Source organism: Chiloscyllium plagiosum, unplaced genomic scaffold (genome assembly GCF_037043375.1).
Source record: "Chiloscyllium plagiosum isolate Xiang-an unplaced genomic scaffold, Cpla_swu_hap1 HiC_scaffold_25, whole genome shotgun sequence".
NCBI lineage: Eukaryota > Metazoa > Chordata > Chondrichthyes > Orectolobiformes > Hemiscylliidae > Chiloscyllium > Chiloscyllium plagiosum.
The window spans coordinates 15425511-15452422 of NW_028270163.1; the positions used below are offsets into that span (position 1 = coordinate 15425511).

The 26912-nt window shown below is 41.7% G+C and overlaps 1 protein-coding gene across 11 annotated transcripts in view; it reads right to left on the reverse strand.

Moving 5' to 3' along the window:
* Positions 1-26912, reverse strand: part of LOC122562032 (myocardin-like) — a 672873-nt gene that overhangs the window by 81413 nt on the left and 564548 nt on the right. For all 11 annotated transcript variants that reach the window (XM_088000477.1, XM_088000479.1, XM_088000474.1 and 8 more), the window contains one exon: positions 7264-7319. In XM_088000477.1, coding sequence (XP_087856603.1) covers positions 7264-7319 — 56 coding nt within the window. The remainder of the gene's footprint in view (positions 1-7263; positions 7320-26912) is intronic.

A 26912-nucleotide genomic window follows, 5' to 3' on the forward strand; every position in this document is an offset into this window, starting at 1 on the left:
GTAAGCTAGAGGAGATACTTGTTAGGAAGGAAGATGTGTTGGACATTTTGAACAACATGAGGATAGACAAGTCCCCCAGGCCTGATGGGATATATCCTAGGATTATGTGGGAAGCAAGAGAGGAAATTGCAGTACCGTTGGCAATGATCTTTTCGTCTTCACTGTCAACGGGGGTGGTACCAGGGGACTGGAGAGTGGCGAATGTTGTGCCCCTGTTCAAAAAAGGGAATAGGGATAACCCCGGGAATTACAGGCCAGTTAGTCTTACTTCGGTGGTAGGCAAAGTAATGGAAAGGGTACTGAGGGATAGGATTTATGAGTATCTGGAAAGATACTGCTTGATCAGGGACAGCCAGCACGGATTTGTGAAGGGTAGGTCTTGCCTTACAAGTCTTATTGAATTCTTTGAGGAGGTGACCAAGCATGTGGATGAGGGTAGAGCAGTGGATGTAGTATACATGGATTTTAGTAAGGCATTTGATAAGGTTCCCCATGGTAGGATTAGATTAGATTAGATTAGATTAGATTACTTACAGTGTGGAAACAGGCCCTTCAGCCCAACAAGTCCACACCGACCCGCCGAAGCGCAACCCACCCATATCCCTACATTTACCCCTTTAACCTAACACTACGGGCAATTTAGCATGGCCAATTCACCTGACCCGCACATCTTTGTGACTGTGGGAGGAAACCGGAGCACCCGGAGGAAACCCACGCAGACACGGGGAGAATGTGCAAACTCCACACAGTCAGTCGCCTGAGGCGGGAATTGAACCCGGGTCTCTGGCGCTGTGAGGCAGCAGTGCTAACCACTGTGCCACCGTGCCGCCCACATAGGCTTATGCGGAAAGTCAGGAGGCATGGGATAGAGGGAAATTTGGCCAATTGGATAGAAAACTGGCTAACCGGTCGAAGTCAGAGAGTGGTGGTAGATGGCAAATATTCAGCCTGGAGCCCAGTTACAAGTGGAGTTCCGCAGGGATCAGTTCTGGGTCCTCTGCTGTTTGTAATTTTTATTAATGACTTGGATGAGGGAGTCGAAGGGTGGGTCAGTAAATTTGCAGATGATACGAAGATTGGTGGAGTTGTGGATAGTGAGGAGGGCTGTTGTCGGCTGCAAAAAGACTTAGATATGATGCAGAGCTGGGCTGAGGAGTGGCAGATGGAGTTCAACCCTGCCAAGTGTGAGGTTGTCCATTTTGGAAAGACAAATAAGAATGCGGAATACAGGGTTAACGGTAGGGTTCTTAGTGAGGTGGAGGAACAGAGGGATCTTGGGGTCTATGTTCATAGATCTTTGAAAGTTGCCACTCAGGTGGATAGAGCTTGTAATAAGGCCTATGGTGTATTAGCGTTCATTAGCAGAGGGATTGAATTCAAGAGGAGGTGACCAAGCATGTGGATGAGGGTAGAGCAGTGGATGTAGTATACGTGGATTTTAGTAAGGCATTTGATAAGGTTCCCCATGGTAGGCTTATGCGGAAAGTCAGGAGGCATGGGATAGAGGAAAATTTGGCCAATTAGATAGAAAACTGGCTAACCGTGAAGTGATGTTGCAACTGTACAGGACTTTGGTTAGGCCACATTTGGAGTACTGTGTGCAGTTCTGGTCGCCTCACTTTAGGAAAGATGTGGAAGCTTTGGAGAGGGTGCAGAGAAGATTTACCAGGATGTTGCCTGGAATGGAGAATAGGTCATACGAGAATAGGTTGAGAGTGCTAGGCCTTTTCTCATTGGAACAGCGAAGGATGAGGGGTGACTTGATAGAGGTTTATAAGATGATCAGAGGAATAGATAGAGTAGACAGTCAGAAACTTTTTCCCCGGGTGCAACAGAGTGTTACAAGGGGACATAAATTTAAGGTGAAGGGTGGAAGGTATAGGGGAGATGTCAGGGGTGAGTTCTTTACCCAGAGAGTGGTGGGGGCCTGGAATGCGCTGCCTGTGAGAGTGGTAGAGTCAGAATCTTTGGTGACCTTTAAGCGGCAATTGGATAGGTACATGGATGGGTGCTTAAGCTAGGACAAATATTCGGCACAACATCGTGGGCCGAAGGGCCTGTTCTGTGCTGTATTGTTCTATCTAACTAGCTCTCAGAACGTTTCTCCTTCATCAGCTAGCTGTGGAGCAGGATCATAGGACACAGAATTTATAGCAAAAGATTACGGTATCACACAATTGAAGCAATATATTGAACAAACCTAGATTGTTATTAAGTCTTTCGTCTTTTAGTATGGGTTGCAGGTTTCTAAAAGATGAAAAACTTAACAGCAGTTTAGGTTTGTTCAATATATCACTTCAGTTGCATGACACTGTGATCTTTTGCCATAAATTCTGTGTCCTATGATCCTGCTCCACAGCTACTTGATGAAGGGGCAGTGCTCCAAAAGCTAGTGCTTCCAAATAGACCAGTTGGACTATAACCTGGTAGCGAGTGATTTTTAACTTTGTCTACCCCAGTCCAACACTGGAACCTACATATCATGACTAAATTAAGAGCCACTTGTTGGAACCACCAGACTGAAAGCATGTTTTATGAAATGGAAAAGATCATTGGTAGATCCCTTATGCCACAGAGTAATTCAGCACGGAAACAGACACTTGGGTCCAATTTGTCCATGTTGACCAAGTTTTCCAAACCAAACTAGTCCCATTTATCTGCATTTAGTCCATATCCCTCTAAATCTTTCCTACTCATATATCTGTCCAAATTTCTTTGAAATATCGCAACTGTACCTGCATCTACGATTTCCTCTGGCAGCTCATTCCACCTACGAACCACCCGTGTATGAAAAAGTTGCCCCTCAGGTCCCTTTTAAATCTTTCTCCTCTCACCATAAAAATATACTCTCTAGTTTTGAAATCCACTACCTTAGAAGACCTTTACTATTCCCCTTATTTATGCCCCTCAATATTTAAAAAAAAACTTCTATAAGGTCACCCCTTAACCTCCTACACTGCAGGGAAAAGGAAATCCCAGCCTTACAACCCTCTCCTTGTAACTCCTCCCAACTCCTTTACTCAATGGTATTAGCAAAGAAAGCACGTGTGCCAAATGCCTTCTTAACCATCCTGTCGACCTGTGATGCAACCTTCAAAAAACTAAATACCTGAATCCTTAGGTCTCTTTGTTCAACAACACTCTCTGGGGCCCTACCATTAACTGAACGAGTCCTTTGATCATCTTACCAAAATGCAACATCTTGCATTCATCCAAATTAAACTCCATCTGCCACTCCTCAGCCCATTGGCCCAATCGATCCCTTTGCAAACTTAGATAATCTTCTACATTGTCCACTGGACTGCCAATTTTGGCATTATCCGCAAACTTACTAACAATGTCTACTAAATTCTCATCCAAATCATTTCTATAAATCACAAACAACAGTGGACCCAGCACCGATCCATGCAGAACACTGCTGGTCACAGGCCTCCAGTCCAAAAAACAACCCTCCACCACCACCCTCTGTCTCCAATTGACAAGCTCTCCCTGAATCCCATATGATCTCACTTTACTAATCAGTCTACCGTGTGGAACTTTAAAATCATTTGATACAAGTTTTCACAAGTACCAAAACATGTTGCATTACAAAATGCATGTTGTTTGGAGGCACAGCTAACCACAAAAATCTAAATTGGAAGAGAGATGTTTAATGGCAGAGCCAGGTGCATTTGGAGATAATCGCTTCACTGGAATCGATTTGAAGTGAGTTAATTGGGAATCTGTCAATGGATTAATGTTCTCTTTCTGACTGAGAAAATTAGTCTCAACTTGTTCAGTTATCCTGATGATTACAGCTCCTGGCATCATTCTTAGAAACCATTTTTGAACTGTTTCCTTCCTCCATGTCTTGTTAGCATGGGTAACACAAAATCTGAAAAATATATATTACAATTTTGGATAAAAACAGCACATTTGAGTAGAAAGGCCAAGTCAGTTCTGTCACCCAGCCTGCATTATAAAGCATATTTTAAAGCACATGGCAATTTTGAATGGAGTGATTTTGAAAATGTCTCACACCACCCCAGCCCTTTCCTCTGCCCTGACTCACTTCTCTGAATGAAATTTTTTTAGTTAACTTAGTTTACTGAATAAACCTGAACTTAGTTTGATAATTGCTAATCTATCTGCGCTCTTTATGTGATCTGAAACTTTCACACATTGGCAGCTCAAAAATGAGTCTCTAAAGGCTATTGAGTTCACTCAACTCTTATCTGAATTGTCCAGTGACCATATGACTTGATATGCAAGGATGTCAACCATTATTTACGTTTTGACCTATTGCTCATCTTTCATATTTGGATGCAAAAACAAAGAACTAAAAGCAAATAAAGTGCATATTCATCTAATCAATGTACTGCTTTATTACTGAGTTCAGGTGATTTGAATCAGTCAAAATGTGATGAATTCAACAACACAATTTACTCATTAGATATTATCTTTCACAGCAAATAATTTTCTGGTGCTGACCTTTACCTCCAAGTGTCTTGCAGTAAGTTGCTTAAGTGTTGCCAGGTTATTACCATGACTCCTGACAGGTGAGCCTTACTCAGCTGACAGAAATCCCAAAGTAAGCCTTTTGGGCTTAGTAGTAGGAGTCATTAATCTGATATATTCCTCATCACATTCTTATAACTCACAAGTGCTGCACTTGCAACAAGGCCAAGTGCACCATTCCTGATGAAGAGCTTTTGCTTGAAACGTCAATTCTCCTGTTCCTCGGATGCTGCCTGATTGGCTGTGCTTTTCCAGCACCACACTCTCAACAAGGGCAAATGTCCATCTTTCTGAATGCTGCATTATCAAGGATTTAGTCAACACAGAAAAGTAAAGTCGCCATAGTCCTCTCTAACTGCAATTAGAGAGAGGCAGACAACTGGTGGACATTTTTTAACCTGAGGGTCACCATCCCTCTGGTGAGTGGAGAGTTTCAGAAGGAGAATCCTTCATGGTAACCTCAGCCAGTGTGGGAATTGAACCCACGCTGTTGGCATCACTCTGAACAACAAACAAGCCAACTGAATTTTCTTTCAAGAAAGAATAATGTTCTAATTTCCTTCAGAGAAAAATGCAGCTACCGCAGGGAAAGTGTGACACCACTTAAGGATGCAAATTCAGACCGTGTTTCAAAATAATACTTTTTGACATTTCTTTGACAACCATTTCTTGGCACAAATATTATATGACCTTTGGGATGTTGTAGCTCCACCAATTGAAGGCAGTCAAAACTGCAAGAGTGTCGCAAGATAATTTTGAATCCAAGTGCTTTGTCAGTAGATTTGAAAATGCTATGAAATAGGTGATCAGTGAAAGCTTACTGTACTAGCATATAGGGAGCAACAGATGTACACAGCTTCAGTGACAAACACATGTCAGCAAACAAAGCATCCGGACCACAAGACTGAAACATTCTGCTTCATAAAAGACAGATTTTTGGTAAACAGTATAAGACACTACATGTGTCACCACACTGCATACAGATGTATGAGTCAAGAATAATTTGTGGGATACTGCAACAAAATGCCATAATTTAAATTATTTGGAGAGCAGGTAGATGAAAGAGCATTTATCATTTCACCTGTTATTTGTAGAACAGTAAAGATTGTCCATGCATATCTTTTTGTAAACAACAGCAGCTCAAGAAGCCAGCTCACCACCACCTTCTCGAGGGCAACAATAAAACAAGAAATGCTGGCATAGCCGGTGACACCCATATCCCTTGAATGGATAAAACAAAGACAGGCTCCCACTGCTGGTTTATCCTGCTATGTAATTGACTTGTCTTTGACAGTGCCTTTCTGTGACTTGTGTTCCATGTGATTCTGCACCAGTGAACTAAATGTTGGGGCTATTGACTGTATTGTTCTTTGTTTCTGTCAAGAGTTGGTGTTCATGCTCTTTAATCGATTGACAGGATACTCTACCAGAAAATAAATCAATCATTACTACCTTTTATTCTATCTGAGGGCAATGCATTCTTTGTATATAAGTCTCCCTCATGTAATTTAGTGGTTATATAATAAATTGATAATACACATAGCAATAAAACCTGTCATTATTGTTCTTAATTGGATCATTTTATTGACTTATTTATGCATTTCAGTGGCTTATTCTTCAATCAATTTCATGCAGTACATGTGCACCAGTGTTCAAATGTTTTGTACAAAAACAAATATATTCTTTCATAAAATATGCTGAACATTTTGATCAGTAAAGTTGAACTTCAACACGCACATCCCAGAATTCATTATTTGGTTTTGACCCATTGATTGCCTTGTGAGAATTGATTTGAAATTACAGTTTTCTAGACAATTAATAGTCATTAATCTACATAATTAAATGGTGAATTTATAATCTCCAAAACAGTTTTAATATGGAATTGTGCATAGTCTCATGTCATGTTCCAAATACAATCCTTCTGTACATGACAGGACTGGGATAATACAACTTTGGAACTCATCTAATGTGACAACATGATTGTTTCACAAATTGTGTTTTATTTTAAACTGAGGACAAAAACTTAGTTTGAGTTGCTTTCTGTCCCTGCGACTCGCTGAGAAATCTAACTGACAATTCAAAAGTAACTTCTTTACCCAAAGAGCAGTGAGAATGTGATAGTCTGGGACTTTTTTTCGCTGGAGCACAGGAGATTGAGGGGTGACCTTACAGAGGTTTATAAAATTATGAGGGACATAGAAAAGGTGAATAGCAAAGGTCTCTTCCCTTGGGTAAAGGAGTTCAAAACTAGACAGCATAATTTTAAGGTGAGAGGAGAAAGATTTATAAGGGATCTGAGGGGCACAGAGGGTGGTTTGTGTGTGGAATGAACTGCTGACAACATGGTTGATGCAGTTACAACTTGGAAAATAATTTTGGATAGGTACATGAATAGGAAAGGTTTAGAGGGATATGGGCCAAACTCAGGCAAATGGGACTAGTTTTTAGTTTTGGAAACTTGGTCAGCATGGAGGGTCAGTTTCCATGTTATATGACTCTAGGGGTTGAAATGAATACTACAGATGCAGTTGAGGTGAAGTGAGACAAGCATGAATGGGCGAAGAAAATTGAGGGTTACTGTGACAAATTTAGACAAGGAAAGATGGCAGGATGCTTAAGCGAAGCCACAAAAGTCAGCATGGACTCTAGAGGCAAACAGCTCTGTTTACGCCAGTGTATCATTGAGTCTTGTTGCATCATTCAAATACTGTTTGAATTAATACCATCCATAGTCAGGACTACATTTGCCATTCATATATTGCATACCTTTGCTCTTTCCAGGCTTTTCCTCTGCTCATGGAATGCAGCTGGACTCTTTAGTGCTGGAATAATAAACGAAACAAATCCAAATTGATCAGCAGGAAGATCAAGATCTCCAATTTCAGTTTACAAAATCACCCATAAGCATATACTTCCTCTAGTCAATCTCACAGAATGCCATGTCCAGTTCCTTGATTCCACAAATTGCTCCACTGTGACAGAAACTGAAATTAATATAATCACATATAATCAACACTAAATTATACTGTACTTGTAATCATAGCATCTTTCTATGAAGACAAAATCTACCCTTGGATATGTAGCATACATTATGGTAGCATTAATTATTTCAGACTTAAATTCGCCTAAAATGCATTGTTCCATGTTTAATCAAAACCTTGAAATGAGCAACTTGCTGGAATTCATGCATAACTCACCTGTTGAAATTCATCCTGCAATACTTAACACAACTTTCAGGTCATTTAGGCACTGAAACTTTTATAAAAATAATGGTCTGCCTTTCCAAGATATTTATGTAGAGAAAGCATAAAAAAGTTTTGTCATCCAACACTGGTGTGAACCTCTGTGCTAAAAGCTATGATTTAGCACGGCTCTAGGCTACTCTTCAAAGGAAATGCACCTCTCTAAAGAATAAGCTACTCCAAACATTGCTTTTGAAGAATTGGCTGATCTTAACTCATGGGTTGAAGGTTGAGGTTGAGGTCACGTCGATGTCACATCCTGGCCTCCTTCATTGAACTCACGTAGGTTTCTCAGGTCATGGAGTTATAAGACATCCTACAGAAGTCTGCTGTGAAATGAGCTAACATGAGCTGTGAATAGTTAGATTGATTATGATTTACAAATTCTCCATTCAATAACTACTCATATTTTAACACTCAAATAAAGAACTGTATTTGAGAAAGTTCCTGATATTTGCAAAACAGCAATGATTGTAGCTTTCCACAAAGATAATAGCAGCACATCCAGTGTATATTACTCATAACCCACAAAGGGAGGCACCTCCTCATTACACTCTGGTTTCTTTTTATGTAATAGTCCTTTGCTGGTATGATCTTTATCTGTTCACCTGTCAGCTGTCATGAAGAAGAAACTGAAATACAAAATTTTGACTGCAGCAAAGTTAACTCCACTGGATTTTTCTTTATTTCTGATAGTTATCTTTCAAATCTGATCAAGTGTTTTATGGAACTGCACCTTGTTTATGTGTGTCACAAATCAGGAACACAAATGTTAATCATGATCATTTAAAAAGTGAAAATGACGATTGGTGGGCAAATAGAAATATTGCAGGATGTTGTAGTATGTAGAAGTTGTATTTTGCCCAGATCAGAGGTATGAGGAGGGGAGGCTGGCAGGAGTTGCACTCATCCTTTTTTAGATCACCAGCTAACTGCAGGTGCCACCTGAATTCCTGACAGGCAGCTTGTTGATTCTGGGAATGCAGATGATTGACCAGCCAGGATGGTAAGCAGAAACTGTGGAGGAAAAGAGGCAGTTGATGTGTGGTGGCCCTCAGCTCTTTGCCAATTTATTTTGTAGATGAAAGGAGTAGAAATATTCCTGGCGGCTCGACAACAACAACAACATCATGTATTTTTCTTGTGACTTTAATGCAAAGCAAGTGAAAAAGTTAGCTTCCTCCCCTTAAGAACCAATGGTCTGACTGCAAGGCACTTGAGAGTATTACATGTCACTTCCTGGGGGTGATGGTTGACAAAGTTTTAAAAAGGTCCTGATAGAAGCGTTTCATCCCTATCTGCATTGACAGAGGGATTATGCCTGTTTCAGACTTTGGGCACTGACATCTATGTAGAAGCCGTTGCCCACGTGCTAGTCAGCGTACTGCTCATTGACTCATCCTGCACTGACTCATGTGTAAAGTCACTATCAATTTGCATTTTATTGCACCTTTAACATATTCAAATGTCCTAAGATGATTCACAGTGTTGTATGTCTACTTTGCCTTTAAGAAAGTTCACCATTAAGTTCACCATGCGCTGTGTGCATTCAGTCCTGTGGCTCTGCGTGGGTCTGCAAGCTAAACAGTTAGTTTGCTGTGATGCCTGCTTCATATCTTACAACGTGTTTTACTGTTTTATATAAATGAACCAACAGAGTTAATCAACCTCTGATGAGTGACTGATATTAGACTATTACTATTAACATGATACACAAGAGTGTTATCAGACAAGATTTAAAATGAAGCAACATAAGGAGATATTAGAAAAGAAGATGAAAGATTTTCAGTAACATCTTAAGATGAGGGGAAGATATAAAGATGGAAGAGAAGGAAGGAAATTCCATATCACAAAGACACAATGTTACAGTCAGTATGTTACAGGTTTATAGTGTCACTATATTCCAAATATCTAGAATTACTGTACAAGTGTGCAGTTGCTATCCTACAAGCATTCAATATTAGCACAGTACTTTGGAAGAATAGTAAAGCCATAGGACAGGGCTCCCACATTGTGCTTGCACTGATTTCAGGACGACAGGGTGGCTCAGTGCTTAGCATTGCTGCCTCACAGCAACAGGGACCCGAGTTTGATTCCACCCTCGGCGAATGTCTGTTTGGAGTTTGCACGTTCTCGCTAAAGCTGCGTGGGTTTCCTCTGGATGGTCTGGTTTCCTCCCACAGTCCAAAGATATGCAGGTTAGGGGTGGATTAGGCCACGATAAATTGCCGATTCTGTCCAGGGATGTGCAGACTAAGTGGGTTGTGCAGGGAAATGCAGAGTTACAGGGATAGGGTAGCAGGTGGGTCTGAGTGGGATGTTCTTCAGAGGATCAGGGTGGACCTGATGGGCCGAATGACCCGTTCTCACACAGTATAGTTTCTGTGATTCCTGAGGCTTTGTTAAGTACTCTGAATGTTTTTCAGGTGGGCATGGCTTAATCAATTGTTCACTCATGCCTGAGTCCAGCCAGTGCAAACGAAGCCTGAGAAAAAAGTAGGTTAAGCCTTTTGTTTTCTGCCTCTTTTTACATCAACATTCTCACGATGGATTTGGGGTCTGTGCGTTAAAATGGAAGGCGGTGGAATGGGGTACACTGAACTCTTTGCACCTTCCCTGCTCCAACTTAAGCTAACCCAGCCCACCCACTGAATAATTCCAACCCCAAACAGTCACCTGAGGGGCCACACAAAGTCTGAGGCATTGAAATGGAGTCACATTGGGAAAAGGTTTGGAAAGCATCGCCCACAGAATGTTGATACATTAGATTAGATTCCCTACAGTATGGAAACAGGCCTTTCGGTCCAACAAGTCTACACCGACCCTCTGAAGAGGAACCCACCCAGACCCATTCCCCCACCCTATATTTACCCCTGACTAATGCACCTAACACTATGGCCAATTTAGCATGGCCAATTCGCCTGACCTGCAGGTCTTTGGATTGTGGGAGGAAACCGGAGCACCCGGAGGAAACCAGCACAGACACAGGGAGAATGTGCAAAATTCCACACAGACAGTTGCCCGAGAGGGGGATCAAACCTGGGTCCCTGGCACTGTGGGGCAGTAGTACTAACCACTGAGCCACTATGCTGCCCCAAAGGTAAGCAACGACAAACACAGTCTCTGCAACTGCAAATCTACCACTTGCAAACACCAATCCCATACCTGGTCAGCACAGGGATTGAATGCATGACCTTGGCTTTATTAGCACCACGCTCGAACACTCTGAGCTAACCGACCAACTGATACTTTACAAGAATGTGATCATATGAATGGAGAATATAACCATACAATATTGTTACATACTACAACCATATATCACTACATTACTCACAATGCCAGCACTATACCACAGTAGAATGGCAATATAATTTGAGGGGTGATAGATATAGGACTGATGTCAGAGGTAGTTTCTTTACTCAGAGAGTAGTAGGGGCGTGGAATGCCTTGTCTGCAACAATAGAAGACTCGCCAACTTTAAGGGCATTTAAATGGTCACTGGATAAACATATGGATGATAATGGAATAGTGTAGGTTAGATGGGCTTCAGATTCACAGGAGGGCCGAAGGGCCTGTGCTGCACTGTAATGTTCCAATCTAATCTAATCTAATCTAATATTGCTAACCATACAAAGTAATATGAATATTTTGTTTCTTGCAGATTTTTTTTTCTTGTAAAAACTAAAAGAACTGTAGATGCTGCAAATCAGAAACAAAAACAGAAATTGCTGAAAAAGCTCAGCAGGTCGAGCTGCATTTGTGAAGAAAAATTAGAGTTAACATTTCGGGTTCAGTGATCTTTCCTCAGACCTCCTGAGTTTGTCCAGCAACTTCTGTTTTTGTTTCTTTTTTCTGTGTCTATTTGAATGTAGAACGGTTTGAGCGTAAAAGTCGAGAGAATGTCTTACTTCAGCACCTCTTGTGCATGTCGGAAGTGGATATCAGAAAATGTGACACCTCCAAACTTTAATTTTCCATCTATCGATTTTAATAGCCCACTTGCTCCAGCACTGTGACGGAACTGCCATGTTGCAAATTCCACTTCTAATATCATGACAAGATAAGAACAGCATGCAGCACTAAATGTTCGTAGGTCATTGTCAAGGCAAGAACAAACTGGGTCTCAGAAATGCCATGCTCAGGTTTGAATTTGCTTGTCACAGATGTTCACGCATTGGAGCAGATCTTGATTGAGTCTAAACATGTTGCGGCTGTACAGGACATTGGTTAGGCTACTTTTGGAATATTGTGTGCAATTCTGGTCTTTGTCAGATACGAAGGATATTGTGAAACTTAAAAGGGTTCAGAAAAGATTTACTAGGATGTTGCCAGGATTGGAGGGTTTGAACTAGAGGGAGAGGCTGAAAAGGCTGGGACTGTTTTCCCTGGAGTGTTGGAGGCTGAAATATGACGTTATAGAGGGGCATGGGCAGCGTTAATAGACAAGGTCTTTTCCCTGGGTTGGGGGAGCTCAGAACTAGAGGGCATAGATTTAGGGTGAGAGGAGAGAAATTTAAAAGGGACCTAAAGGGCAACTTTTTCATACAAAGGGTGGGGTGTGTATGGAATGAGCTGACAGAGGAGTGGAGGAGGCTGGTACAATTCCAACATTTAAAAGGCTTCAGGATGGATATATAAATAGGAAGAATTTAGTGGGATATGGACCACATGCTGGCAAATGAGACTAGAGTAATTTAGGATACCTGGTCGGCATGGATGAGTAGGACTTAAGGGTTTGTTTCTGTGCTGTACACCTCTATGACTCTGACTCAACAGGGAAGTCAATGGCTACAAATATGTGAGAGATTAGGGTGCTAATTTTCAGTTCCGGATTATAAAATTTGGGGATGAGTATGAAAACGAGTGTCACTTCCTCTTGGAACAGGTTGGCTTTTGCCGTGCAATTACCTGGTTATCAGCTCATTACATATGCATGCACAAAGTACATGGTGAATCTTGTGGTAGGGAATGGCAGGAAGTTGATAGTCATGGGGTCAGAGGTCCTGGTGCCACACCTCAGGAGTATCCAAATAGTCATGCATTCCCTCTAAGCAGGAGAATTACTTGGGCTCTCAGAGTACACGCATGTTTAGCTAGGCATTCCGGTCCTTACCCCTGTCAGCCTGCCTCCCTTCACCAGTGAAACCTCCATCCTTGGCGAGCTTCTTTGACTTATATCCATTACACGCCATCCTCCATCTCTCAGACACGAAGTGGACCCCATGCAATGTAGACTACAGTGTTTCTCTCTTAATCTAGACATGGTACAGACTAACGCTCCCATAAAAGGACAAAACCACCTCGCCTGCTAAAGGCCACTTCTACACAGTTAGGAATCTGAGGACTTGTCCTACTCGCTCATAGAGAATTTAAAATTTTGAAGAGGAACTTCATCCTCTGAGTTAACTTTTTAATGAGCATACACGGTATGTATGTAGGCTTCCTAACACTTGCTGTTTGGGAGCTTGACCTACCATTAACATTACAAGAAGTCATTTGCAAACTTTCCTCCCACCACTGGGAATCTGATTGTCAGCCAATCTCCCAATCAAGTTCCCTATCTGCCGTGTTTCTAGCTCCCTGGAATGGCATAAAATTCTGCCTGTAAAATGGGATACTGACACACAAAGATTATGCACCATCAAGATTTACCCCACTGTCTGTGACCTCTGAGTTTATTATTTTTTCTCTCTAACTAGATCCAGTTTGATTCACTTTCTGCACTAGAAATGCAATATTCCATGTTTATCAGAACCCTTAGAAACAACCTATTGCATGTCAAACAGAAGTTTTCCATGCTTGTTTGATGTTCAGTGACTGTTAATACGCAGGAGCTATTTTGTAGATATTGAGGTTGCCCAAACAATGTTGAGCTGGATGACATTCCGTCTGTGTGTGTGACATTGACGGGGGGAGGGGAGGAATGGTGGTGAAATCAGGATGAGAGCACCCAGAGTGTGGATAAAAACATGGCACGAGACGACCACTGTCCACTGAACCTCTCAGAATTGTCAGACAGAGCCTTTGCTTGATACAATGTTATGAACAGTCACAACATTGATTGCACAGAACTCAAATGTGATTGAAAACAGATACATGTAGTCAAATACAGGTTGTTCATGCAAGAAGGTCAACTTTCAAATGATCCAAACAATTTATACCATAGCAAAAGAAAGGTTGTCAATTTGACTGATTAGCTGACCCATTGCCATGGTGAACACAATAGGAAACTATAGGCTTCCTGAGTTCCTGGGTAATGTGATTCATTTGCAGTTATTAGACAAAATGTATCTTAAGTACTGGGACACATTTTCTCCAGATAAAAAGAATATGTTGCAAACTTTTTGGAATTATGCAGGATCTCAGGCAGCCTATAGTTCATTGTTGCTTTCTTCATGGCAATGCCTTGGTTAATTAGGGTCAACTTAACAACTAATCAGTTAATTGCTCGAAAATGTTGACAACAGGGTGGTCTAGTGGTAATGTCACTGGGCTAATAATCCACAACCTCAGGCTTTAAGGTTCTTGGGGACTTGGGTTCAAACCCCAAGGCAGATGGTTAAATCCGAATTCTATTAAACCAAAAGGTATCTGAAATTAATAGTTAGCCGAATGATTACTGATGGACGTAGAGACCCATTCAGTTCACTAGTCTGCTTTAAGGAAGGAAATTTGTAATCCTTACTGGATCTGGCCTATACATACCTTCAGACAAACAGCTGGCACTTACTTGCACCCTGAAATGCCCTAGCAAGTTATTCAGTTCCAGGGTAATTAGGGATAGGCAATAAATGCTAAATTTGTCAGTGCTGCCTATACCCCATGAACAAAAGTGAAAGTTATTGGATCTGAAAAGTTCCAGAGATGTAGAGGAATGGATTGCAAAGATGATTCTGAATAGGAGCGAAAGCAACAGGATAGTTGTTATGGGGGACTTTAACTTTCCAATATTGACTGGAAACGTTATAGTTTGAGTACTTTATACAGGTCAGCTTTTGTCCAGAGTGTGCGAGAGGGTTTCCTAACACAGTATGTAGATAGGCCAATAAAAGGCGAGGCCATGTTGGATTTGGTACTGGGTAATGAAACCGGCCAGGTGTTAGATTTGGAGGTAGGTGAGCACTTTGGTGATAGTGACCACAATTCGGTTACGTTTACTTCAGCAATGGAAAGGGATAGGTATATACCACAGGGCAAGAGTTATAGCTGGGGGAAAGGCAATTATGATGCGATAAGGTGAGAGTTAGGATGCAGAGGATGGGGAAGGAAACTGCAGGGGATGGGCACGATTGAAATGTGGAGCTTGATAAAAAAAGAACAGCTACTGCATGTCCTTGATAGGTATGTACCTGTCAGTCAGGGAGGAAGTGGTCGAGTGAAGGAACCGTGGTTTACTAAAGAAGTTGGATCTCTTATCAAGAGGAAGAAGGAGGCTAATGTAAAGATGAGATGTGATGGCTCAGTTGGAGCACTTGTAAGTTACAAGTTAGCCTGGAAGGACCTAATGAGAGAGCTAAGAAGAGCAAGGAGCAATATAAGAAGTCTTTGGCAGGTAGGATCAAGGAAAACCCTAAAGCTCCTTAAGGGTATATCAGGAATAAAAGAATGACAAGAGTAAGGTTAGGGCCTGTCAAGGACAGTAGTGGGAAGTTGTGCATGGAGTCTGAGGAGATAGGAGAGGTGCTAAAAGAATATTTTTTCATCAGTATTTCATTGGAAAAGGACAATGTTGTCGAGGAGAATACTGAGATACAGGCTACTAGGCTAGACATGTTTAAGGTTCATAAGGATAAGGAGGAGGTGTTAGCAATTCTGGAAAGTGTGAAAATAGGTAAGTCCTCTGGGCCAGATGAGGGTTATCCTAGCATTATCTGGGAAGCTAGGGAAGAGATTGCTGAGCCTTTGGCTTTGATCTTTATGTCGTCATTGTCTACAGGAATAGTGTCAGAAGACTTAAGGATACAAATATTGACCCTTTGTTGAAGAAGGGGAGTAGAGACAATCCTGGTAATTATAGACCAGTGAGTCTTACTTCGGATGTGGGTAAGGTGTTGGAAAGGATTATAAGAGATAGGATTTATAATCATCTAGAAAGGAATAATTTGATTAGGGATAGTCATCTCCCTCCCCTTCCTGGACCTCTCCATCTCCATTAATGACGACCGACTTGACACTGACACTTTTTACAAACCCACCGACTCCCACACCTACCTGGCTTACACCTCTTCCCACCCTACCTCTTGCAAAAATGCCATCCCATATTCCCAATTCCTCCGCCTCCGCCGTATCTGCTCCCAGGAGGACCAGTTCCACCACAGAACACACCAGATGGCCTCCTTCTTTAGAGACCGCAATTTCCCTTCCCATGTGGTTAAAGATGCCCTCCAATGCATCTCGTCCACATCCCGCTCCTCCGCCCTCAGACCCCACCCCTCCACAACAAGGACAGAACGCCCCTGATGCTCACCTTCCACCCTACCAACCTTTGCATAAACCAAATCATCCGCCGACATTTCCGCCACCTCCAAACAGACCCCACCACCAGGAATATATTTCGCTCCCCACCCTTTCCGCCTTCCGCAAAGACCGTTCCCTCCGTGACTACCTGGTCAGGTCCACGCCCCCCTACAACCCACCCTCCCATCCTGGCACTTTCCCCTACCACCATAGGAACTGTAAAACCTGTGCCCACACCTCCTCCCTCATCTCTATCCAAGGCCCTAAAGGAGCCTTCCACATCCATCAAAGTTTTACTTGCACATCCACTAATATCATTTATTGTATCCGTTGCTCCCGATGAGGTCTCCTCTACATTGGGGAGACTGGGCGTCTCCTAGCAGAGCGCTTTAGGGAACATCTCCTGGATACCTGCACCAATCAACCACACCGCCCCGTGGCCCAACATTTCAACTCCCCCTCCCACTCTGCCGAGGACATGGAGTTCCTGGGTCTCCTTCACCGCCGCTCCCTCACCACCAGACGCCTGGAGGAAGAACGCCTCATCTTCCGCCTCGGAACACTTCAACCCCAGGGCAACAATGTGGACTTCAACAGTTTCCTCATTTCCCCTTCCCCCACCTCACCCTAGTTCCAAACTTCCAGCTCAGCACTGTCCCCATGACTTGTCCAGACTTGTCCTACCTGCCTATCGCCTTTTCCACCTATCCACTCCACCCTCTCCTCCTTGACCTATCACCTTCATCCCCTCCCCCACTCACTCATTGTACTCTATGCTACTTTCTCCCCACCCCCACCCTCCTCTAGCTTATCTCTCCACGCTTCAGGCTCACTGCCTTTATTTCTGATGAAGTGCTTTAGCCCGAAACGTCGATTTCAAAGCTCATTGGATGCTGCCTGAACTGCTGTGCTCTTTCAGCACCACTAATCCAGAATCTGGTTTCCAGCATCTGCAGTCATTGTTTTTACCAAGGTTTTGTAAAAGGTAGGTCGTGCCTCACAAACCTTATTGAGTTCTTTGAGGTGACCAAACAAGTAGATGATGGTAAAACAATTGATGTGGTGTATATGAATTTCAGTAAAGTGTTTGATAAGGCTCACCAGGGTAGGCTATTGCACCAAATATGGAGGCATGGATTGAGGGTGATTTAGCGGTTTGGATAAGGAATTGGCTAGCTGAAAGAAGTCAGAGGGTGGTGGTTGATGGGAAATGTTCATCCTGGAGTTTAGTTACTAGTGGTGTACTGCAAGGATCTGTTTTGAGGCCACTGCTGTTTGTCATTTTTATAAATGACCTAGATGAGGGTGTAGAAGGGTGGGCTAGTAAATTTCTAGATGACACTAAGGTGGGTGGAGTTGTGCACCGTGAGGAAGGATGTTGCAGGTTACAGAGGGACATAGATAAGCTGTAGAGCTAGGCTGAGAGGTGCAAATAGAATTTAACATGGAAAAGTGTGAGGTGATTTACTTTGGAAGGAGTAACACGAATGCAGAGTGCTGGGCGAATGGTAAGATTTTTGGTAATGTGGATGAGCAGAGAGATCTTGGTTTCCATCCGCAAAGTGCCCAGGTTGATAAGGTTGTTAAAAAGGCGTATGGTTTGTTAGCTTTTATTGGTAGAGGGATTGAGTTTCAGAGACATGAGGTCCTGTTGCAGCTGTACAAAACTCTGGTGCAGCTGCACTTGGAATATTACATATAGTTCTGGTTGCCACTTTATACGAAGGATGTGGAAGCATTGGAAAGGGTGCAGAGGAGATTTACCAGGATGTTGCCTGGTATGGAGGGAAGGTCTTATGAGGAAAGGCTGAAGGACTTGTGGCTGTTTTTGTTAGAGAAGAAGAAGGATGGGAGGTGACATGCAAGATAATCAGAGGGTTAGTTCGGGTGGACAGTGAGAGTCTTTTTCCTTGGATGGTGATGGCTAGCACAAGGGGACATAGCTTTAAATTGAGGGGTAATAGATATAGGACAGATGTCAGAGGTAGTTTCTTTACTCAGACAATAATAAGGGTGTGGAATGTGCCTGCAACTGTAGTAGACATGCTAACTTCAAGGGCATTTAAATGGTCATTGGATAAACAATTGGATGCTAATGGAGGTTAGATGGGCTTCAGATTGGTTTCACAGGTCGGCGCAACATCTAGGGCTGAAAGGGCTGTACTGCACTGTAATGTTCTATGTTGTATGTTGTATGTTCTATGAATAGTCTAATTCACTATCTGGTGATGGCTCTGCAGAGAACAATACTCATTGAGATGTGAAAAGATTTGACAGCCACTGAAATTACATGTTATTATCCTATAAGCTCTGATTTCAGTATAAGATGGCCAGTCACCTTTTAGCACAGCTGCTATCTCTTGTCGATGTTAATGAAATAGTCTGCTGTATGTGCAGTTCTCACATCACAGCCCTTTTAAATGCTGTGATGGTCCACACCTCTCCCACCCTTCGGGGCAGTGAGTTCAAAATAGCCACAATCCTCTTGGTGAAACAATCCTTTCTTAAATCCCCTCTAAACCTCCTAAACCCTACATTAAGTCTATGTCCCTTGGTATTGATCCTATTCTTAATGTTAATGTTATTCATTTTTAGGTACATATGCAAGGAAAGTGCACACTGGTAGGTATAATTTAAAATTTTAATGGAACAGTAGAACACTACAACATCGGGTCAGGCCCATCAAATATGCCTCCATCTTATCTGACCTCCACATTGAGAATCATTGCAATCCCTTGCTTTCCGTCAACATTTAAGCCTGGTTCTTTTTTAAAGAGTCCAACTATTTTCTAATATAAGCATACAGCTTCTGCTTCTGTAACATCTGATATTTGAAGTCAAGTCACCCTGAATGGTTTTATGCCAGGCGTATGTCCAGTCCACTTGAATTATCTTTTTTGCTATTTCAGTATCATTTACTGCAGGACAGCACGGCATGCTACTTGAGAACTTTCACTAAAAACCCTTCAGGATTTGATTCCTTTCTGGAGATAGCAGCTGCATAAAAGTGGTCCACACAGCAGTATGTAACTGAAATCATTAAGTTCTCACTCAGTGTTATGGAACACAAGCAGCAGCTAATAGGAAACAGAAATAAATATATCCCAATAAATCCTGGTGGATTTTGTTCAATGAAATTTCTGCACCAGCTGTCTGTCCATGAGAAATAGCACTTATAAAAGTCCCAATCTCTTCAAGGTGTCTTATCTCAATTCCATGGCAGGACTAACGGATTAAGGTAGATGGGAGTTTAGAAGCTTGGGGAAGGGGATTATCACAGACACCTTTAAAATTCTGACAGGATTAGGCAGGAAGCATGTTTCCAATGACTAGGAAGTCCAGCAACAGGAGCCACAGCCTATGGTTATGGGGTCAGCTGTGTAGGACTGAGATGAGGAATAAAGTTTTCACCCAGAGAGTGGTGAACCTGTGGAACTCTCCACCACAGAAAGCGGTTGAGGCCAAAACATTGAATGTTTTCAAGGAGTTAGATTTAACTCTTGGGACTAAAAGTATTAAAGGACATGGGGAGAAAGCAGTATCAGGGGACTGAGGTGGATAGCAGCCATGATCATATTAAATGGTGGAGTAGGTTTGAGGGGCTGAATAGGCCAATCCTGTACCTATTTACTATGTTGCTTTGCTTCTATTTCATGGAAAAACAGTAATGCAAAAGTGGGCAGTGCCTTGATAATCTGTTGCTTAATTGTAAGACTCTAGTCTCAAACTTTTTTCTAAGCAGATAATGAGCAGAGATTTTCTCTTCACAAGAGAGAAAACTGAGCTGAAGCACGTTCTTGGTTGTTGCTGGACGTACTCAGGGACTAGTTTAGGAGGTTGATAAAACCTCAATTGAATGAGAAATGGTGCACAACGTGATAAAACCAAAAGCTACAAAAGCAATTTTCAAACATAGGTGGAAAAGGAAGAAAGAAATGTGGTTAGACTAAGGATGAGTCAGCTTCCTGAGCTAAGTTTCAATTTCATTTTGTTAACCCCTAATAGTCTACAGAGTTATTGAGAGAAAACGTTTACAAATACAACTTGCAAATTGATGCAAAAAGATAATAATGTTCCTGTGTTTAAGGGAGGTGGTGGCACAGGGGTAATGTCATTGGAGGTCTAATCCGGTATCCTAGGTTAATGTTCTCAGGACAGGGGTTTAAATACCACCCTAACAGATGATGAGACTTGAATTCAAATAAAATGCTGGTCTAATTATGATCATGTTTCCATTACCAATTATTATAAAAACTCATCTGGTCTGCTCCACATGTGACTCCAGACCCACAGCAGGTAGACCTTGCTAGATAATTAGATTGAGTTGCATAAAATCATGTTCAGGGCAGACCGAGAACTGGAAGGGGCATGGGGTGGACCGAGAACCGGAAGGTGGGTAGGGGTGGGCTGCCTTAGAGTGGTCGGAAGGTGGGAGGGGCGAGAGCTTGCTGGGTCTGTATTGTCTGCACTTTTGTATGTAACAGTACTGTGTAATGTACAACTGTCATTGTTGTTGTCTCTTTATATCTTTATGTGAAACTGGGATTTGAGGTTTGTCCCCATGTCCCTGTAAACTGTTTCAATGGTAGGGTTTGGGGCCTGGCTTTGCTGCTCCTCTCCCTTGTAAAATTGCTGTCTCTTGTATGCAGCTGTAAATGTAACTGTTTGTTGTGAACTGTTTTTGTAATTTGTTTAATAAAATAAAAAAAAACAGGGAGGAAAAAAAAAATCATGTTCAGTTCCTGGAGGTCATTTTTTCCTAAACATTTTTCTTTACAATGTTTAGAATACCAGAATCTGGTAAGGATTTTACCATGATGCTTTCACGCCCTGTCATGTTCAGCAAAGGTCAGATAATGGTCTTGACATTGTTAATGTGGATCTGCGTGGAGAGAATTTCCTTATTACATAATCAGTTATTAATTCTTTAAATTTTACAACGTATGTTCCTGGAAATATGAGATACTAGTCCATTGTACATGAAGCACAATTCCTGTTGAACTATGTCTAAGGCATCATGGTGGCTCAGTAGTTAGCACTGCTGCCTCACACCACCAGGGGTCTGGGTTCGATTCTAGCCTTGGGGGACTGTCACAGGAGTTTGCAAGTTTGCCTGGTGTTTGCATGGGTTTCCTCTGGGTGCTGGTCTAGTCAGCAGCAGCCTATATCCCACCAAATAAAACAAAACATTGCAACAATTCCCTGAGCTCGTAATGCCAATACAGTGTTCACTATGCTGTCTGAAGGGGAGGCTTTGTGGAGTCAGTGGAATTGCATCTTATAATCATGGGACAATTGGGCAGAGACATTGTTTCAATGGTGCCTGGAGACCATCTACCTTCTAGCAGACTTCTGCACCTGCTCTCCTCATGGGGGAACAGAATGACAAGCCAAGCCCTATTGAAGAGAATATGGCCACCTAATATCTGAGAAATAATATAAAACAGAGGAAAAGCAAAAAGTATGAAAACAAATGTCAAAGTTTGGTGAAAAAGCATATTGGTAGAGGAAAATGAGTCAAGTTCCTCTGAGCTGACTTTAAGTTTCTCTCCTTTACTCAAAAGAAAAATGATTGATTTATAATTGAAATTTAGTATAAAGAATTTAATTTGTTGGTGTGTTCCTGTTCTTTCTTCTCTCTTCTAATTTATTTTGATTAAATTTCCTGGGTGCTTTCCCCCATGTTCACTTTGACTTCATTTCTTCCAAATCTTTTGCAGAATTAATTTCTTCCACTTAGCCATCAGTGAAGAAACTTTGGCCTTTGCCTGGCTCAATACCAACTCCAAATACCCTCTGTTTCAGTCAAACACATGACAAAAATGTAACTATAAGCCTGTAAAGTCATCAGACACACTTCTCTGATTTGAACTGAAAATAGCTCATGTCAAAAACTCTAACTCGATGCAATTCTTTTTAATCATTTCACAGGATTACTTGCTAAGTCAGTGTTTAATGCCCATCCCTAATTGATTTGAGAAAGTTGGGATGAGCTACTTTCCTGAATCCTTGTTGTTCACATGATATTGATTCACCCAGGATGTGACCAGGGAGCAATTTCTAAGATTTGAGTGCAGTGACATTGAAGGAACAAAGGCATGGTTCTCTGTCAGGATCTGGATCAGTGGTGCTGGAAGCCCTTCATCCTTTTGCCCGAAACGTCGATTTTGCTGCTCGTCGGATGCTGCTTGAATTGCTGTGCTCTTCCAGCACCACTGATCCAGAATCTGGTTTCCAGCATCTGCAGTCATTGTTTTTACCTCTCTGTCAGGATGTTGAGTGGCTTGCAGGGAAATGTTTATACTTCTGCTGCTGTTGTCCTTCTATGTGGTAGAGGTTGCGGGTTTGGGAGATACTGTCAAAGGAGTCATGGTGAGTTGCTGAATCTTGTAGATGGTACACAATAATGCCAATGCATGCTGATAGAGAGAGCAAATATTTAAAGGTGGTGGATGAGGTGCCAGTCAGCTGTGCTGCTGTACCATTGTGCTGAGCTTTCTGAGTGTTATTGGTGCTGTGCTCATCCAGTGCCTGAAGATCATGTCTGGCTGAGACAACTTGTTTAAACCTTGCAAAGAACACCTAAAGACAGACTGATATTTTCTAAATTAAAATTCATCATTGTCATTGCTTTAGTCCTTAAAGAGGAAAGGTTCTTGTTTGAAAAAATCTCCTGTAATAAATATTTACTCCTATGAGAGCAAACAGACTAATTTTCTTCCACATTGATTTCAAACTCAAAATGTTAACACTGCAGAACAAGCTGCTTCAGTTACATCACAGCAATGTACAGGCAATACAATATCCCCTGCTATAGGTATGTTCCTGTCAAAGCCCTGTCCATTCATAAAACAGACAATGAAATTTTACAGAGAGTTTTAATGAAAACCAATTAACTTCATGTATTTTGGATATTTCAACTGCCCTTCAGTTTGAAAAATCATATAGTCATGTTGCCTCATTAGCCATTTACACTTGGTCTGAACAGCTCTTTAGCATTACACTGTAGTATTTCAGGAAGCAATATAAGAAAGTAGGTAAACATTTATGAATGAATGTTTCTGCTTCCCTGCACATGAGTGGGGTCACAGTGATTTAGTAAACAGATTGCAGGACTAAAAGTTCATTGTTGGTAACTGATACAGAAGCATCATTTGAATTTGTCTTGTAAACTTGACAATCTCAACGATGGCTTGTTTTCCTTTTTCTAATTTATTGTCAGTTACTTTGCTTTCTATTTCCACATCTTCAAATCCACACATGTTCCCTTACTGAGTCCTATGTGCAGATATTCCTCTTGAAGCTACAGAGAGAAGGAGGGTGGTCTCGACCTTTCTACATGTCCTCTGGGCGTCTGTTACGCACTTTCAGTTCCAACATGCTACGACGGGAAATTCTTTGTGTGGCAGTTTCAGAGCTGACTTCATCGTTCTGTACAGCACTTTTTAAATATGTGAACGTTTGAACACGTTTCGAGGTTGAGTTCCACATTTGCAGTTTAAAATTACAGGCAGACACCTTAAATAGGACACCAGTCCACTGCAGCTCCAAAGGTTTCACAAGGCTTAAAATGAACTCTTATAAGGGATTCGCCTGAGCGATGGGAGGCTACAAAAGATAAAATTCGAAGCTGCATCTCGTACCACTTGAGTTGATTGCAGCAGAGACTGTAATATCACAATTAAAAGTATATAAGTTAGCTCTTATATACTTATCATTAACCTGTGCTACAAATCTTCTCAAAATCAACATCACAATTATTTTAAAGTGAGAAACACTATGAAGCTATTTAAAAGAATTTTAAAATATAACTCTTAAAAATTATTTTGAGTCGTTAATTTCTCCAATGGTTTTACTGGTAGAAGCAAGATTTGATCCTGAGGGATACTGACTTTAGTGGTCTTTGTGAGCCAAGTTTGTGATCTCAGTTTGTGATCTCAGTTGGAATGCAGAGTTGTGTGCGACCCAGCATTTAAGATATATTAGTTTACTTTCTCATATCAAACCACTGTATTGTTTGTCTATGGGATGTGGGATCAGTGGCAAGACATTGATTATTGGCCAACATTAGTTGGTCTTCAGAACATAAGGATGGGAAACCCTGTCAGGAATTACAGCAATTCCTGAGGTGTGCTATACCCACAGGGCAGGAGTTTTAGGGTATTGGTCCAGTGAGAGTGAAGGACCAGTAATATTGGTTCAATTCAGATTGTGTGTGACTCAGAGGGAAGCTTGCATATAATAATATTCTCATGCATTGCCTATTCTGAGGAAAAGTCATTGCACTTGAAATGTTAATTCTGTTCTCTTGACATAGGTGCTACCGAACCTTCTGAGCTTCTCCAGCAATTTCTGTTTTTGTTTCAGACTACCAGCATCCCCGGTTCTTTGTTTTATTATATTGGCTTTCCTTGTTCTTCTTGGGTGTAGAAGTTCCAGATTGAGAAGGTCCTATCAAAGGAGATTTCACACATTGCTGCGATACAGTTAGGGGAGATGGTGTAGAGGTAGGATTACTGGATAAGCAATCCAGAACCTTAGGTTAATACTCTGGGGTCACTGGTGCAAAACCCAGGAAAGTTGAATAAAGTTGATTGATTTAACCAACTCTGGAATTGCTAGATTTGAAAACGATGCTCATTCACTCAAATGTACTTTTATTGAATGTATCATCTAGTGTGTTGGGTGGCACTATCTCTGTGCTAAATGGCACAGATTCAAAGCAGATAAAATTGCTCAGAACTGGTGCAGTGGATCATGAATATGGCAGAATCAAATTCAATGATAACCTATAACCTCACAGTCTGGCATATTCTTCCGTTCACCTTTCAAAGGCAATTAAAGATGGGCAGCAAATGCTGGCCTTGTCCGTGATGCCAACATCCCATGAAAGGAAAGATGCTGTGAAACTTGAAAGGGTTCAGAAAAGATTTACAAGGATGTTGCGAGGGTTGGAGGATTTGAGTTGTAGGGAGAGATTGACTAGGCTAGGGCTGTTTTCCCTGGAGCGCGGAGGCTGAGAGGTGACCTTATAGCGGTTTGCAAAATTATGAGGGGCATGGATAGGGTAAATAGACAAAGTCTTTTCCCTAGGGAGTCCAAAACTAGAGTGCGTAGGTTTAGGTGAGAGGGGGAAGATATAAAAGAGACCTAGGGGGCAACCTTTTCACAGAGGGTGGTACATGTATGGAGTGAGCTGCCAGAGGAAGTGGTGGAGGCTGGTACAATTGCAACATTTAAGAGGCATTTGGATGGGGATATGAATAGGAAGGGTTTGGAGGGATATGGGCCGGGTGCTGGCAGGTGGGACTAGATTGGGTTGGGATATCTCGTCGGCATGGACGGGCTGGATGGAAGGGTCTGTTTCCATGCTGTACATCTCTATGACTCTATGACTCTATAAAAAACTAGACACAGATGTCACTGTATAATATTGGTGCAATTTGGGACAATACTTTGTTGTCATGATGACAGAAAATGTGGATTATTAATCTATAAATGGTTGATTTAATTCTGTAAATGGTTAACTTGAAAGCCTTGAACATTTGAGTTGAGAGAAAAAACAATTAAGAAATGAGCTGGCCCACTTAAAAAATGGTTGCCAAAGTCACCTCACCTGAAAGTAGCCAGACTCTCAGGACTATGCAAAGAAATGAATAACCACTTGGTTGGAGATAGGGCAGTCTGCTCAAAAATGCAAAGCCATCTTCTAAGGTGGAAGTGAGAAAATAAACGAATCGAAAATTGTAAAAATAGGTATTGCTGGAACAAACACTTAAATATGAAACTTGTTACACAATTGGGATGTCTGAATAAACCTGCATTTATATGAAAGGATCACACTGGAGAACTCAGACAATGGACCATTAAAATTCTTGTGAGATGCATGACTTATAACAAATCTGTGGTTTTTGCTACAGTGACTTTCAGAAACATGGAGTAAAATCTAGAATAGTAACTCACTCCCTCTGATCAGAAAAAAAACTCTCCAGGTTAATGTTCTGGGGATTTGGGTTCAAATCTCACCATGGGGAAATCTGAATTCAATAAGGAAAAATCTGGAATAAAACCTGAACCCAGTGGCGACCATGTAACTGCTATTGATTTATGTAAAAACCCATCTCGTTCACTAATGTCCTGTAGAAAAGGAAATCTTCTGTCCTTACCCAACCTGGATGACATGTGACCCCAGGCCGACAGCAGTGCAGTTAATGCTCAATTAAGGATGGGCAATAAATGCTGAGCTGAAAATGTGTTGCTGGAAAAGCGCAGCAGGTCAGGCAGCATCCAAGGAGCAGGAGAATCGATGTTTCGGGCATGAGCCCTTCTTCAGGAATAAATGCTGACCTTGACAATGCAGCCAAAATCCCATGAATGAATAAAAAAAGTACAAAATAACGAAGACACATATAGGACATAGGGAGGAGGACAGAGACGTTGCAACAGAAATGGAGAACAGACATAATGCAGTCAGTTTCCAAAGTCATTAATTTCAATATTGAGACCTCGAGATTGTAAATTGCCTCATTGGAAAATGAACCAAGATTTTTTCAATAACTGTAACAGTCAAAGAGTACCGAAAGGGGAGATTCCATGGCAGCTGCAGTACATTGGTCTCTGCCTCCTGCACATTGGAGGCACCAATCTATTCAAGTAAGACTGGTGTGGAGTTAGCCCTTGTGTATTGGGTGAGGGGCTGATCATCAGAGTGCAGCC